At 54.4% G+C, this 15999-nt stretch overlaps 1 protein-coding gene across 5 annotated transcripts in view; it reads right to left on the bottom strand.

Annotated features, from left to right (window-relative positions):
• The window catches only part of SMOC2 (SPARC related modular calcium binding 2), a 149854-nt gene extending 135864 nt beyond the window's left edge, over positions 1–13990 (bottom strand). For all 5 annotated transcript variants that reach the window (XM_019951769.3, XM_019951770.3, XM_019951771.3 and 2 more), the window contains exon 1: positions 13691–13990. In XM_019951769.3, coding sequence (XP_019807328.1) covers positions 13691–13774 — 84 coding nt within the window. In that variant the 5' untranslated portion in view covers positions 13775–13990. The remainder of the gene's footprint in view (positions 1–13690) is intronic.
• Between the last annotated feature and the right edge of the window lie 2009 nt (positions 13991–15999).

The raw sequence follows: 15999 nt of genomic DNA, 5'->3' as shown, positions 1-15999 counted from the left end.
AACCGCTGCATCGTGCTGACCCCCGAGCTGCACCCAACAAACGAGCTCTTAGTTATAAGAGGAGAAGGGTAATAAGAACACACAACTACACAGCAGTTGTATATTGTGTATACAACACTGTATACACAGTTGTATATTGTGTATGGGGAATGCATACAATATGCAACATTGTATACACAATATACAACTGAAGACCCCTAGCTTTCTGCTCCTGCATGTGGAGTTGGCCTGACCGACCACAGGGTCAGGAAGGCCTCCTGGGGAAAGAGCTGGTGTTTGTGGAGAGCGAGGGGCAGAAGAGAGCAAAGGCCCGCAAAGCACAGGCTCGCTGCAGGCGTCACGCCGAGAAGAGCCAGGCGGAGGGAGGGCTCCTGGGGGTGCTGGTCCAGCCCGGGGCCTTGCTTCCCTCCCCGGAGCCGGACTCTCTGCCAGAGCCCCAGGGGGGACAAGGTGACCAGGGCAGCCTGGGTCACCCATGTGGTGACAGAAAAGGACAGTCCGCCTCCTGCAGCACTGGAGGCCGAGCCTGTGGCTCACCCAACGCTCCAGAATCCGCAAATCCAGGAATCACAGCCGGAGTGGTGGCCCCTGAGCCCCAGACCCCCAGGATGGGTGGGCACCGTGAGACCACCGCCCCCGGGGAGGCCGGCCAAGTCCTCCTGCCGTGACCACTAGTCACCTCTGAGGACCAGAGACGGGGCCGCAGCGAGGCGTCCTCCTGCACCAGAGCCGCGACGTCCTGTCTTTGGGACACACATGCAGGATCTCATCATCACAAGGTCCCTCCAGTCTTTTCCAAACAAGTCCTAGAGGCCCGAGTTGTCCTAAATCCCACATCCGAGTGTATCTCATGACAGGACCTACAGTGTCTATCAGAGAAGGACAGCAAACCCGAGGCAAGGGAGCCAGGAACAGCTACAATGAGAGACGAAACAGATCGGGGATGCTCCTCTTAGACTAAAGGGAAGAGAAGGAGAGAGCTTCTGGAAAACCAAAGCTTCTGGAAAAGCCAGCGCCTTCCCTCCGCCGGGCCTACTGTCCAGACGGAGTCCCGGCAAGACCCTGAGGGGATTCGGGCTGCGGGAGCAGAGGCCAGACTGCCATCCCACCCCCCGGCCCGCAGGGCTCTCCGAGGCGGCTGGGAGACGTGTCCTCGGCCACCGCAATGCTGTGAGAGGATGATTTCAACCACATACGTGAGACTGGAATCCAGCATCCTGCATCTCTACAAACGGTGTCTCCGGGTCACTTCATAATTCAGAGGCAAACACAGGGAATGAATCACTGTCATTTAGCGAGTCCCACAGGAGGGCCACTGTCACCGCCTGTCACGGTCCCCAGGCCTCCAGGCTCACCCAGGACGCGGCTTCCCTGAAAGACAGGCCGTGGAGGCGGCGGCCACGCGGTGGCTACGTTTGCTCTGAGGTTTTGGTTCCTGGGATGCAGTTAACCCGAAGTCTCGCGTGCTTTGGTTCAAAGTATTTAAGCATCGACCCCACTCGACAGTCCACGGGAGAGCCCAGGTTACCACAGCTCGCAAGTGGGGCTGAGTGACGGGAAACCTCAGGAGACCAAGGCCGTCCAGGAGGGGCACCACTCTTCCGAATTTCGTACCGTTTGCCCAGATGAAACAATTCCAGCATGACGTGGAAAAGTAGCCACGTTACGTTCACGTGCGTAATCGTGCCCCTGGCCAGGTCTTCTTACAAGTCCTGTTGCCTCAGTTTCACTTTTATTTCCCTGAGCGCACATCTCGCGGGCACAACTGTGAAGACAGCGCTCGTTAACCTGACCTCGTGATGAGCTCCCTGCCTGGTCCCCACATGGGCTGTTAAAGCCCCCTCTGCTTCTCGCCAGCTCCTCCCCAGGGCCCAGCCGTTCCCACCACTCTCAGGGGACCTAATCTCTGCTCTTCTCCCAGGAGAAGAAGCCTCACCCTTCCTCTGACCAACTGCACCTGTCGCCCGAGACTCCAAGGCACTGTCCTGAAAAGGTGATGGGGCTTCTCTCCCATCTCACCTTGATCTGGCACCAGGCTGCACGGCTTTGCTGCCAGTTCAAACGAGGCCAACCCGACGGAGGTCAGCACACGGAGGACGTCACCGGGAGGAAGCACGGCCACTGCCCTGGGTCCCTCCGCTGGGTGGGACGCCCGTCGGACCTTCCAGGGCGGACAGGCTCCCGGCACTGCCACTCCTTCTCAGGGGGAGACTGCCGCCTGTCACAAAGCTCGCCGTGTACTTCTTTCACATTTTAAGGAAAACTCATATTCCAGCCCCAAGCCAGCTGCCCCGTTCCCGTCCAGGGTGTGGGTGGAGGAGAGAATATGGCCTTGCAGTGAAGACGAGTCAGCGGAACAGCTGGAAAGGCCGAGGGCCTCCTCGCCCAGCATCACACCTGCACCACCAGCCTGGCCCCCGCCCAGCATCAGGGCTGCTCCAGGAGCCTGCCTGCACCTCTGCTCTGACACCTGGGAAGCCTCCTCTTGGCTGCCCAGCCCTCCTTAGGGCCCTTCATGCTCCGCTCACCCCCTGCATCCTTCCAGGGCCCCAAATGAGGCCCCCACCCATCTGTTGGGTGGTCCTCTGCACAGGATGCTCCCAGCCCCCTCCCACCCCCCTGGCTGCCTCCCAGACCCTCAGGGCTCAGCTGAGAGCCACCTTCTGGGCCACATTTCTGACAGTGACATCTGGACACTGGCCCCAACCCTTGTCCATTGCTGTGTCTGCTGGACAAAAGGCCGCATGACGCTGGACAGTGACCTGTTTGCCAGCGACGGGCACCCGGCTGAGAGGTCAGGTCCATCACTCCTCCGAGCACGTCCAGACACAGCCCGAGTGCCATTCGATGATTTTACTTACACGTTTCACGGTGCTCTTGCTTACCTTTTCTCCATCAAAGCCCCTCCACTCCCCAGGATGTGCGTTAAGGGAATCCCAAAAGCAAACTGATGGAGCGCTGGGCTGAAGGATGAGTCAGTTACCTGCACCCGTCCTCAGGCACAGCTGGGTGCCCCACTGGCAGACCTCCAACCCCCGTCCCCTGCTCTACCTTGGGAATTCCGAGACAGTGAGGGATGCTGAGTCCTAAGAGCTTGGATCTCACTGCTGCAAAGGTACAGAGGGCTGTTCTGAGCGCTCAGTGAAACTGGAAAACCCAGAAAGTAGTATTAAAGGAGAAAAAGTGAAAAAAAACACCATTTGTAATTTTTTTTAAAAAAGTTAGAATTTGGTTTTGAGTCAAGTTCTGGGTTAATTTACATATTTTCTCAGACCCTCCACTTCACTGAGCCCCAGTCCTCGGGCCTGTCTGTCCTCCCTGCCCTGACCGGAGACCCGAGCTCCCTGGTGTGGGCAGGAGGCAGCCTGGCAGGTTCACAGCGCAGACGAAGGGCGAGGCCAGCTGGAAGTGACCACGTGCACACGGTGCAAGACTGCAGAAAGCCCGAGGGCTGGAGAGAGACAGAGAGAGACAGAGACACACAGAGAAAGAGGGACACAGAGGTTAACTAACTCTCTACCATGTCTTGGCCAATGAAATTCTTGTACCCTTTTGTGTTAAATTAGGGGGTTGGATAAGAAGAGCACCAGGGCTGACGTGGCAACAGTCCCCAGGAAGAAAGGCCTGAGGGGGCCCCTCCCCAGGCCTAAGCCCACAGCCCACTTCCTGACCTCAGCACTCGGGGGACACTGCACGTGCACCCACACCGAGGATTCCACACTCGGACAGGACAGAGCGTCCGGGGCGTGTCCACGCCACTGCGCTGCCATCTGGGGGCAGAGGGGCGATGCCGGGCGTCCAGGCCCCCCGGAGTCTCAGGAAGCCTCTGGGACCCAGCATCACCTGCCGGCTCCCCGAGTCCCCCTCATAGACACGGGGACCACAGCGAGGCCGGGCTGAGCCTGGAAATAAGCCAGGTTCTGAAGAGGTCACAGCTGCGAAGGGACCTCAGAACACGGGCATGGCCCCTCCGCCCAACGTCTGCGGTACGACCTGCGGCCACGGCTGCAGGCAGTGAGGCTGGCCTTCCTCTGTCATGTAAAAAACGAACAAGGGAAGAAAACGGCGGCCGAGAGGAGGCAAGGGGAGGGAACATTGGTGAGAATTTGAATGGGGCCAATTAGGACTTTTTAAACCACCTTCAGATCTTTGGATGCAAAGAAATGTAACTGGTTTCTGGCCAGAGGTCGGTAAGAAAGTGTCTGAGGGAAGCCGGGCCGGGGCGCACCTCCCCCGAGCCTTCCCCCAACAAAGCGAGTTTGCAGATTTTATTGGGAAAAGGCTCGGCTGGAAGACAGGCTTTGAAAGCCTGAGCACAGACTGTTGATTTTCTGCAGTTAATGTTCTTTCGGGTTAAAATCCATCATAAAATGGACACGTCTAAGAACGTCCACCCCCAAAGAACGCTGAAATACAATATTAATTTAGCCTGCAAGTAAGGGAAGCCACTGCTCTGAATAAAATCCATTCACTAAGTGACCAGATCTTGCGGCAGAAAGGAAACTGCATCTGCCGGCAGCCGGGCCCAGCAGACAGCCCACTGGGGCATCTCTCCTGGCTTCATTTATTAAAGCCAAAATCCTGCCTCGGGTACACAGCATTCTTACCTGGTATTTGAGTAATCGCCCTGAACTTAACCTGCATATCCCAGACTTCCAAAGAAAGTTGCTGGAAACCTCAAATAAAAACGTCCCTTGGTTGTTAATTCCCTAATTTAGTGTCCCTGCATCATGAGTCAAACCTCTAAAACTGGAAAGTTGAACGTGGCGCCTGAACCCAGGCTAGGTGACGACCCAAGTCGCCAAGTGGCAGAAGCTTTGCGGGGGGTGGAGCCCGAGCCCACCCGCGGACCCCTGCCCGCCCGCCCCGGCGGAGCAGGCTGCTCTCGGGCGCCCTCGTGTGGCCGGCGACGGAACAGTACGAAGAGGCGCTTCCCCTGGAGCCGCACCTGCGTCTCAAGCCGGGTGTAAACGGCGGAGAGATGCCACGGGCGCAGGGAAAGGGATTCGTGACTCCACCTGGATTATATCTCCGAGTGAAAAGAAAGATCTCGCTTTGGCAACTCCCTCCAAAAGATAAACCTCTGAAGAATGAAGACCTGATGAGCACGAGCCCATCATGTGTGGATCCTGCAAAGCTACAAGCTTAGTCGACGTGTACGTTCAGGTCAGAGCTGTTACTCACTTTCCTTGCCCTGAGGTGTTTGCAAAAATTTAAAACACACGCACCCACGAAAGGAACAGGGCGGCTTGGCAGGGCTGTTACCAGCACCGGAAACCGGCTCTCTCTACTTTACAAGAGAAAAGTGCAGGCTGTAAAGACCGTTTACTGTGTTACACTGAAGTTTCGGTCCGCGTGCGGGATGTTCTCACGCCGGTGCTGGGAGAGCAAGTCGGTGTGCCCAGGAGACGGCAGCCCTGCGCGGTGCAGCACGGGTGGAGACCAGCGCTGCCTGAGTACTCGCAGCGGGTCCAACACCTTCCTTCACAAAGTGTCCATACCGGGCCTGAGTAAGAGTCACAGGACGCGTACTTGGGAGTCCAAGTTAGTGTTTGATGATTTGTAAGTCACCGATTCTTTCCGGAGCACGTACCCAAATCCCCTGGGGATATTTCCTGGTGCAGGGAATCGTTGCAGCAGAGACAAAAGGCCCTGGGTCTCATCTCCTGGGAGTGAGTCCCAGCCCATCCCTCAATGTCCCTAGGCCAACCCATTTACAGGAAGGTGGAGGAGTGCTTAGCCGATTTACGAGAGCCTGAGGGGCTAGTTCCAACCTGGTAACGGGGTCAGGACGCAAATCTAGTTTTAACAGGAATAACGTATACACCACTTACGGGTTCAAAACGTTCAAAGAAACAGTGCTGCGGGGGTGGGGGGCGGGGAACTGGCTTAACGGAACCTCAGATTCAGAAAGTGACTTGGGCAAGTGGGCCAACCACACCCCAGTGTCATCAAGCAAGGTTATGCTCCTCTGTTGAGATCTCGTGTCTGGTCCCGAGGGCTCATCAAAGGGTGTGGACCAACCAGAGCTCAGAGCAGAGCTTGGTTCAGAAAGCAGAGGGGGAACCTGCGGGGATGCCTTAGAAGGGAGGGTGGGAAGTGGGAGCAGGTGGGCATGGATGTCCGTAACGCACCTCACTTTCCGAGTTCCTCCAACACGGGAAGACGGAACCGGGCCTGGGAGGAAAGGGTCGGGACAGGAAGATACAGAAGAGGCACGGAGGGCATCTGGGCTTCAAAGACCTAGTGATCTTCCTTAAATACCTAAGTACGTGGCCCAAGGAAAGCACATGATGTGAACTGTTGATTCATCAGTAGATGACAATTTTAAAGATTATGTGATTCTCAGCCTGTATTAAAAGCAAGGTCCTCCAGGGTACCCAGGTCCAAGGAGAACCCTCCTGATGACAGGTTTTATTCCACAGTCAACGGCATTAGTGCAGAATTTCTCCTTACCTCTCTTTTTAATGTTTAAAACTTTCCACGTATCTGTTTCCCAAGGACAAAGGTCTTCCTGGCCTAGACTTTCCTTGGTGAGGGCCCTGATGTCACGGTCAGTTTGGTGCCACGGGAGAAACGGACCTTCCTCTCCTCCTCCTCTGACACAAGCACGTGCAACGCAACAGCCACAGTGGCCTGGCCGACAGCTCCTGCCCCTCTGGCACCGACGGGCCTGGCCCTGAGAGCAGAGCCCTGACCAGCGGTGGACATGACAGGAACTGAGCTCCGTCTGTCTGCCCCCGACTCGACCACCTCCCTGTGAAGAAGGTGACAGTCCCTTAAAACAGGGGCAGCAAACACTTAAGTGGCTGATCTCTGAGAAGGAGTGAGGGAAACCTTCACATGTATCTCCTGCTGGATAAAGCTGATGTCATGTCACAGAAAGGGCTCCGGGCGCCATGCTGCCCAGAACCCTGACCCCAAGGCTGGCCATGAAATTCCCAAATGCCACTCACTCGGCCGTCTTAAGCCTGCAGCCACCACAAAACTGCAGGACAGTCATTTCTGTCTTTCAAAGGTCAAGTTTTTAAATTAATTTTAAATGTACTTATTTTTTTTAAGTCTTGATGACACAGACCCAAGTCCTCTGCGGAATGAATTGATAGACAACTGAAAACAGACAAGGCGCTAGATTCCGCTAGATACCTTCGTTCAGACCTCTTGAATTGTTTTTTAAAATGATAAGCATAAACGGAATTATTTTATTTTTATTTTGTACTCTCTGCTCCATACTTAAGAGTGTTTCTCATCAATGGCGTGACTGTATCTTATGACGTCTCTTTATGTGACTCTGATGTGTCATGTAGGGAACGACCCCACAGTGACGTCCGAAACTGAGGAAGTGACCCAGAGCGGCTCTGTGATGTGTCTTTGCATTTGTCCCTTTTTCTCAACGTTATAAGAAAAACTATCGTAGCGCAAGGAAAGTGCAATTATGTGGATGGAGTTCATGTGAAGAGAGATGAACCTGTGCCTGAGTTAGTTATGTGAGTAACCAGAAACGGTTAACCAGATACGAGGAGGAAAAGGCAAGTCTACGCTATGTTCTTCTGAAGATGAAGTTGGGCCCCAGAAGCACTTAGACATGAGCAAAGAAAGGGAGAAAAGAGCAATTACACGTCAAAACCTCAACACTAGGGTTCAGTCGTGAGTTACACGTCAGAGCGACAACACCTAACACGGGTCAGCCACGCCAGAGGTAACCATGGCAACCACACATCTCACCGTCCTCAACGGACAAGGTGCCCTAAGAAATTAAAATCAACAGTCTTCCCACTGGGCAATGTACTTTTTCATCATTCCTCAGAGTAATAAAAAAAACATTTCTTATGCACTTTTCATTGAAACGGAGAAATGTGGCTCCCTGGCAGGAGTAAGGGGTCCACTGCCCAGCAGTCAGCACTCACGTCTGGATCAGACGAGAGCCAGTGCCACCTTCTTCCGAGGCCCCGAGGCCCCGAGGCCCCACCTCACAAGCCACCGTGGCCTGAGCTAGGGAAGCGTCTGTCTTTTTCAGTCCACTGGGGGCTGGTATGGGATAGACCTGACCAGGACAGGCAAAGCCATAGGAAATGAGACAGATTTTCTTAATCCCAGGAAGGAAATCTCGTGTCTGCCATGCTGTCATCTCGTAGGTAAGCTGGACCCATTTGCTCCTGGAGCCTTGATTATACGGAACAGAGTCAAAGATAAATACACAAAACAACCCACCTTGGGCAAGAACCACCTATAGACTAGAGCATTTGGGGGCTAACAAGGTGACGAACTTGTTCTTTCAGCAGTGACTAAAACCCAACAGATGTGAGAACATCCCAAATGAAATGGACCTAATAGATTCTGCCGTGCATCCTGAAGTGTTCTGGACCAAAGATCAAACACACACAGACAAAAAAAAAAAAAAAACCACACACAGACGACCGTGTGCATCTAAACTCGTCATGCTTTCTGGGACTTCACTATTATTGGAAGACTCTTTGCCAGCAACCTCAAATGCTAAGAGTTGGCTTACCCCCTGACAAAAACATTTTAAAACTCTGCCGTCGGCGTGGGCTTGCTGATGGACAGGGCCGGTAACACGATGCTGGGGATAAAGTGACTGCAGTGGCCTACCCACAGCACCAGGCCGGAGCACGGTAGAGGGGCCTACAGATGCTCTTAGGGGCAAGAGTATGAGGGGAAGAAACTAGAAAACCTCTTACGGATCTCAGCTAGCGCTAAAAAAGAAACAGTAACATTAATGGTCATAGGAGAAGCAAAGGGAGTTCATTGTAATTTGGGCAGAGGCCTAAAAGATAAAGAATAAAGATGACCAGGGAAAAGAAGAAAGTAAAAAGAGGGAAGATATGTGTTGAAGGAAGAAAAAGTTCACTTACTGTACTGCCGTTGCACCTTCCCTTAACTGCCAGTTTAATTGGTTAATATCGCACATCATGCCATACGTAATAAAAACCGGAATATAATTACAGTGTTACTAGACATCCCGAGAGGGCCTCCCTGTTGAAAATTCTGATGAAATCTGGACAGCTAGTACAAGTTTCCGGTTATAATTTCTTGTTTCTCAATCACGACAATATAAACGTGAGGGACCATTTCACTGGCCTCTATTTATTTGCGTCTTATTACAAATCCTTGCTCTTTGGTCTTCGGCCTGGGACTACAGAACCACACAAGACTGCCTATGATTATCCCTTTAGAATAACTTCTTCTTAGCCCATATGAAACTAAGATTTCATTTTCTGAAACCTTTCCTCTCTGGGGCTTCAGTTAAATACTCAATATATTATGGGTTACTTAAGCTCTAGAGATGTACAAATATTAATAGGGGGATCTTGTGCCATGACCAACACCATCAACTGGGGAAACATAAAGGTGACCGTTCTAGTTTCCTATAAATGAACTCAGAAAATTATCTCTTACTTTTTCTTCTCCAATTCCAAAATCTACCTGGAAGTCCATCACTCTGAGGCTATGACTCGTATGTGCGGAATAGTGTACCTTTTAATTCAAACATATGAAACGTTACCCTTGCCCTCTACGCCAGTGTTCCACTGCCCGTCTTAATAACAGCCTCATTCTAAATTCCTAGACTCTCAGGAAGGCTCATTTTGATATAGAATTACTTAGAAATCTGCTCTGTTCTGAACCATTGCGACCTGTGTTGGTTAGATCAATGCCCGTTTACTGCACAGTCTTGTTATAGCCTGAAGTTGCTTATACTTTTATTTATGGTCTTGATTTCAAATCAAAATTAAAGTTACTCCTCCAGATGTTTGGGTTTGTAGTCGCCATGTAAATGGGCTTCTAGGTTGGAAAATTTTGATGATGTTTAGTTTCCTTTTCCTTAACCACCTCCGTGGTCCGTCTTCTGCTGATGAATGAAACGCAGCCTTCCCAGAGCAGCAAATGTACTCAGCCCATTTGCAGCGGGAGAAGAAAGAAACCATAATCGTTCCCTGAGAGCCTGGGCAGCGAGTGAGAACAGCGTCAAGCAGGATGGTCCACAGTCGCCCGGAGCTGGCGGGGCCACGCCAACATCCCAGCAGCATCAACATTAGACCCTCTCGGGCCAATAATGACACACGGTCACATGTACATGGGAGCAAATCCTGCCTTCCCAACTCCTTCCTTCTCTTTCAAAGCAAACAGATACACACAGGGGTGGAAAACAGCCACTTCAACTCTGTCGGTACACGTCTCCCCGACCGACAAGTCCTTTGCCCTCGCCGTGCGCTGGAGGCCAGCCAGGCTGGGAGGGAAGGGGCAGGGTCGAGCTGGACCATTCTCACAGGAGACCCAGCAGCAAACAGTGCAGGGAAGCCCTCCACCCTGCCTAGGGAAGAAAAACAACCTCGGGTTGAATTTCTAAGCATCTGGATCAGGGCAGTGTCCGGGGCTCCAACAGGGCCTCTGGAATATGGACACGGCAGAGCCCTGCTGGTTAGGCTGCTGGGAGATCAACGAGAAAACACACACAACGTGCCCTGGGAGCAAAGAAAGCTCAGTGGTGGACAGGAACCGGGGGAGCACCGTCACGGGTGGCCAGAAGCCACATGAGAAGGGGGCCTGTCGGCCTCTGCGTCCTCAGTGTGGGCAGAGTTCCCCTCAGGCAGCTCTAAAATCAATCCACTTGCCCCCCGCAAACGCTCCGGGGAAGGGGTCACGGGGCACATTGTGCCTCACAGCCCGGAAGGAAACACCCAGGGCCGGGCTACTGGCTGTCTAAGTCCGTATAGCCGCCCCTATGATGCGATCATCTTTGAGGAGTAGAATGATGTGTAACCAGACCACTTACACTGGCAGGTATTCCCTAGTCTCGGCCATGAGCAGAAATTTTTTAAAAAGTCAACCATTCTCATGAAAAAATGGACATGATCCGGCCTTAGAAGAAGAAGGAAGAAACAGAGGGACCAAGATTCGGGAAGGGTCGATACACTTCACAGCACCGTCTGCTGAGTGGAAACAACACGGGGCTCACGGATGACCAGGCGATTATGCAAACCCTCAGAAAGTCCTAGGAAAACACACAAAGGTGCCATTTCTGAAGAATAACTTCGGTGGGAAAAAAAGACAATTATCAAGCAAAGCAGATTCTCTTAAACAGCAAGTAGCAGAGGTGATCAAACCCACTGACACATCCGGCAACACTGTCCCCCAACTAAGACCTTTCACTACAGGGAGAGGAAAACAAAGGCGTCATCCAGGGAAAACAGCAACAAGCTTCTAACCCCCAGAGGCAGCGCCTCTTCCTGTCTCTACGTGAGAAGAAAGGGTGGTACAGAAGGGGGCAGACGGGCGAGTTTTCTCACTTGCCCGTCCACGCGGACACCATTCACCTCAGTAAAGCTCATATTCACCCAGAGCAAAGCCCTGTGCTCCACACACACGCCCCTGACAGACAGAACCCCCGTGAGGCCAGTGTCCCCACATCTGAATGACACAGACCCCTGTGAAAACTGTGGCATCGGGCGCAGCGGCATGGCTGCTGTCAGGAATAAGGTGAATTACAGAGCAGACACATGCCGGGTACGTGCACAAACGCCTTACCTTTAATCCCGGCAACGTGCTGAACACGGGGTATTGCTTCATCCCCACTTTACAGATAGGAACACTGAAAATGAAGAAAGCTAAGTAACTCGCCTCGGGTCACACATCCAGACGACTTCTAGTGGTCACTCCCAGTCTCCCAGGGACGGGCACTGTCTCTCTGATTTATTAAAGACCAGAAGTAAATCTTGCAGAGAGAAAGCCATTGCTCTGGAAACAAGAGATCCCCCAACACTGGGAAACGATCTGAAAAGAGATGAGCACCACAGAAAATCCAGCACCTCCGACATTCCCTCACGGCCCATCAGCAAAACTTCTTGATGTCTTAGATAGCGGGGGGCGGGGGGAGTTTGCCAAAATATGTCGTGGCTTTAAGCTTTTCTCCTGGGCGCGAAAGCAGCACAGTGCTTTTCTGCAAAAGCAGTTTTAAGGCAGAAGGTTTCCTCAGGAAGTACAGTCAAAGGGGGCCACATATGTACCATTTCTGCACAAGAATCCCACCTGTAGCTGGCATCACTGCCACCCGGGAACTCCTGAGAGCAGCCTTGGGAAGGCAAAGTACGAGGGGCTTAAAGTAAATGCTTAACTAAGAAGAGTGGAGGGCAGAAAAGAGAAGAAAACCTGTAGAGATTTCAGTTATTCCAATAACTAACGCCCTATTCTGCTTTTCCAACCCAGGAGGTTCCCTCAGGGGAGCACCCAGATGACGTGTACCCTGGGCACTTTCAGGAAATCTGTGGCCACCATAGACAACCTGCTGCTTCATCTCTGGAAGAAACGTGGGGTCTCATCTTGAGACTTGGTCTGTTTCTCTGCGGCCTTGCATGCGCTGTGGCGGGGGAGGGCGTCTAAGCGCCTGTGTGTGTGTAGATGGATAGACACACGGATACATCGAGCAAGGCTTGCTCCACCGCCCCTCTGCGGAGATAAAGGCTCTACAGGGAAAGCCGAGCGTGTGAAAACCTCCTTCAAGCTCCAGTTAGCAGTTTCTAATCTACAAGTCATTTGTGAGACACAAGGCAGGGACCCCAGAAGAATTTTAGGTATGAACCGTGAACTCACTAACTCCCTCCTGGTACTGCTCGAAAGGAAAGAAAAAAAAAATGAAAAAGAGGCTTGGGGGCTGCTTGAGCGTTGCTGAAAAGCAGAACCCGACTGCAGCCCATCTCACCCGTCGGTATTTTCGATACAATAAACGCCTTCAGGACGAGCCCCCGGCCACTGAAAAGCATCTCCCCACCAGAGGTGTTCTCTCTCCCTTCGTGTTTTCTCAAGCACTTGTTCAAAAACACATTTAAGTGGAATGTTTTCGTTTCTGCAGATTGCATTAATTATGGGTTTGCAAGCCCACGAGGTCTGCCCGAGCCGGGGGCTGGGACACCAGGGACCAGCCGGCGGCCGGCGGCTTGGCTCGGCCCCTGCGCGGAGCTCCGCGCTTGGCACTGCGCGCCGGGCGGCCGGGCCCCGCCGAGAAGTCGCAGCTAAGAAAGCAAAAGCCGCCGCGGTCGGCGCGGTGACCCTGGCGCTCGGTACACCCGGCGCGGGGCCCCGGGGCCGGGGAGCGCAGGACGCGGAGCCCCCGGGGGCCCCCAATTTCTGCCTGCTCTAAGCAGGAAGGAAGACAATGTTCACTTGTCGTGTCATCTGCTTCCTCCAAGTTCACGTAGGGAGGGTCTCCGGGAGGGTCAGGCGAAACTTGCGTGGCCCACGAGCAGGGCCCCCTCGGCAGGCAAGCGCCACGCGGTCCGCGCGGCCGCGCGCCGAGAGCCGAGCCCGGGACACACCGGGCCGGGTGGGTGCCGAGGCCCCGCCGGGGCCGCCCTCGGACAATCCGCCGGGCGGCGCCCTCGTCCCGAGACCTGGTTTCCGCGCGAGGCCCTGCCCACCCCCCGTGGCTGGGGCGGCACGGGACCCCCGGCCCGTCACCCGTGCCGGGGGGACCCCAGCAGACCCGCGCGCGCACGCCGCCGAACCGCCCAGGCCCCACCTGTTTCGGCCGCGCGGGCGGAAGGAGGCGCCACCTCCCCGAGGGTCACCTGCTCCCCGTGCCTGGGCGCTTCGGCCTAAGGGGACCGCGGGGACCCCGCCGGACCCTGGCAGGAGGCGGCACGGCGCCACCGCCAGGTCCCCGCGGGCTGGGACTCACCGTGAGCGCCGAGAACTTCTGCGCGGGCGCCTGCGGGAGCAGCCCCGCGAGCAGCGGCAGCCAGCAGAGCCGGGGGAGCAGCATGGTGACCGGGCGCGGGGCCGGCGGGGCTCTCGGCCCCGGAGGGCGAGGGCGGCGCTCGGAGCAGCGGCCGCGCCCTGCGCGCTGGCACGGCGGCCGGGGAGCCGGCGGAGGGGCTGCTCGGGGTCCTCTTCCCCAGCGCTCCGGGAGGCCCGGACTCAACCAGCTGCCCTCCCGGCACCCGGCGGTCCTCCGCGCCCTCTGCGGCTTCCCTGGCTCCTGTCAAATAACTGCCGAGCTTCCCGGATCCTCCTCCCGCCCGCCCGCCCGCCCTCCTCCCTCCCCCCCCGTCCTCCTCCCTCCCCCCCCGTCCCCCAGCCCCACCCCCCGCGCCCGCCGCCGCGCCCCGCTCGCTGAGCTTGGACGCCCGCTCTGCCGAGGGGCCGCCCCGGCGCGGGTCTGCGGCAGCAGGAGATGGAGAGGGGGCCCCCAGGGCTGTGCTGTATCCCGCGGGTGCTGCGTGCGCCTGCCTCCTTCCCTGCACGCGCGCACACACACGCACACGCGTGTACACACGCACACAAATGCACACACGCGGACACGCACACGCGTGCCCACGCCAACGCGCGCGCACCCTGGGAGGGCCCCGGGCACGACCACAAGATGCGCATCGCCCTCCTCCCATCCCAGGGCCCTGACCCGGTCCGCGCAAGAACGGCTCTAGTGACCGGTGCATCCCACAGAGTTAACTCGAAGCCTAGGTCAGTCCCCGGCCATCCTTGGTCTCCTGGAACTCTGGGCTCTAATGCTACCTCGTCCAGCCCAGATTGTCGCCTCTCAAATTTGCTGAGTGATTAGCTGGCTCTCCAGTAAGGGCAGCTGTCAGCACAACACGCAACACCACCCAAAAGGTTCAAGGAGCGTGGCGCACCTACAGCATTTTTCTGCAGGTGAATCCACTCGGGGGCTTTTAGGGACCTAAAGATCTCGGGTCTGACTTGCACGTAGCAGTGACCTGGGGCAAGTGTGGCTGGCGGGAACGTGCCTGCTTTGAAAGCGTTTCAGGTGTTTCTGAAGCAAGCACAGGGGGTGTAGAGGTTGCAGACTCGTCGGTGGAGACTGGTGGGAAACCAAGAGAATTCTGCGCTCTGGACAGTATCCATTGCAGACAACATTGCTGAAATAGTTTCTCCTTGGCTTACGGCTTTACAGGAAAGAGCCCTAATTCTAGCTCCCACAGAAAACCAGAGGAGTGAAGATTTGCAAGAACAATGCTTCGATTGACTCGTCAGGGGCACCGAGAAAAAGAACAAAACAGAAAATCCAAATCGGATTTTTTAACCCCATGTTTAATCCGAAGCTTTGGCAATGAGTTGGGGGGTGGGCAGGGCTGTATCCGAAGATTTGGGGCCTGGCTGTTGAGACAAAGGCAGGGCTGTTCCAACCATTGGGTCCCACACAGGGGAGGGAGGTAGAGATCTTGGTATTTTCAGGAGGAAAGCGACACACAGAGCCATGGAAAGATGGGGAAGAAAATATCTCCTCCTGAAAGAGGGCGGCTCTGTGAATTCTCCTTCAAATTCCAGAAAATCTATTAAGTACTTAAACACATTCCTCCTGGCTTGAGAAGGAAATTATAATAAAACTGGGACTGCTCTTGGGTCTGAGAAACAGGTGAGCAGAGCAGCTGTAGATGGCGAAGTAACTGAGGAATACTGGTAGGAAACGTTCATCAAAAATCGAGGTAAAAATACAAAGGAAATACTGCATACCGCTAATTCTAAGACCATCCAAAGAGGAAAATTTGCATGTGAAACCTTTCAAAACATTCGCCGCTAAAAATTTTGTTTTTCCTTTCTGCTTTATTGAGAGAACTACAAGCCGATAGCCGCAATACTTATTTGCTATTGTGCACTTTTCTGTAGAAGTCAGAAGATTGAAAGCATGTTCATTCATTCACCCTCACAACTTCAAGATGAAGAACAAAGCAAAGGAGGGCAAATGTCTTAGCCAGAGCACATGAGCAACAAAGGCAGGACCAGACCCCAGATGCCAAAACTTGCCATTCTGGCTTTTCTACTGCACCTCCTCTGAGGTAGGGAGAAGCGGGGGGGGGGGGGGGGGGGGGGGGGGCAGAAGAAACCCCCGTGGCTCTCTAGGTTCTTATTCAAGAAGCTCAACACATCTCTCACGTATTAACAACAAAACCTCAGGAAGTCCGGAAAGATAAATGAAATGTATCATCCAAAGAGCCAAAGACTGTCGGTTCAGGCCGGAGGTGCTCACAG

This window comes from Tursiops truncatus, chromosome 12 (genome assembly GCF_011762595.2).
Source record: "Tursiops truncatus isolate mTurTru1 chromosome 12, mTurTru1.mat.Y, whole genome shotgun sequence".
Taxonomy (NCBI): Eukaryota; Metazoa; Chordata; class Mammalia; order Artiodactyla; family Delphinidae; genus Tursiops; species Tursiops truncatus.
The sequence above is the reverse complement of the archived record's forward strand: the minus strand, read 5'-3'. Positions and strand labels throughout refer to the sequence as shown.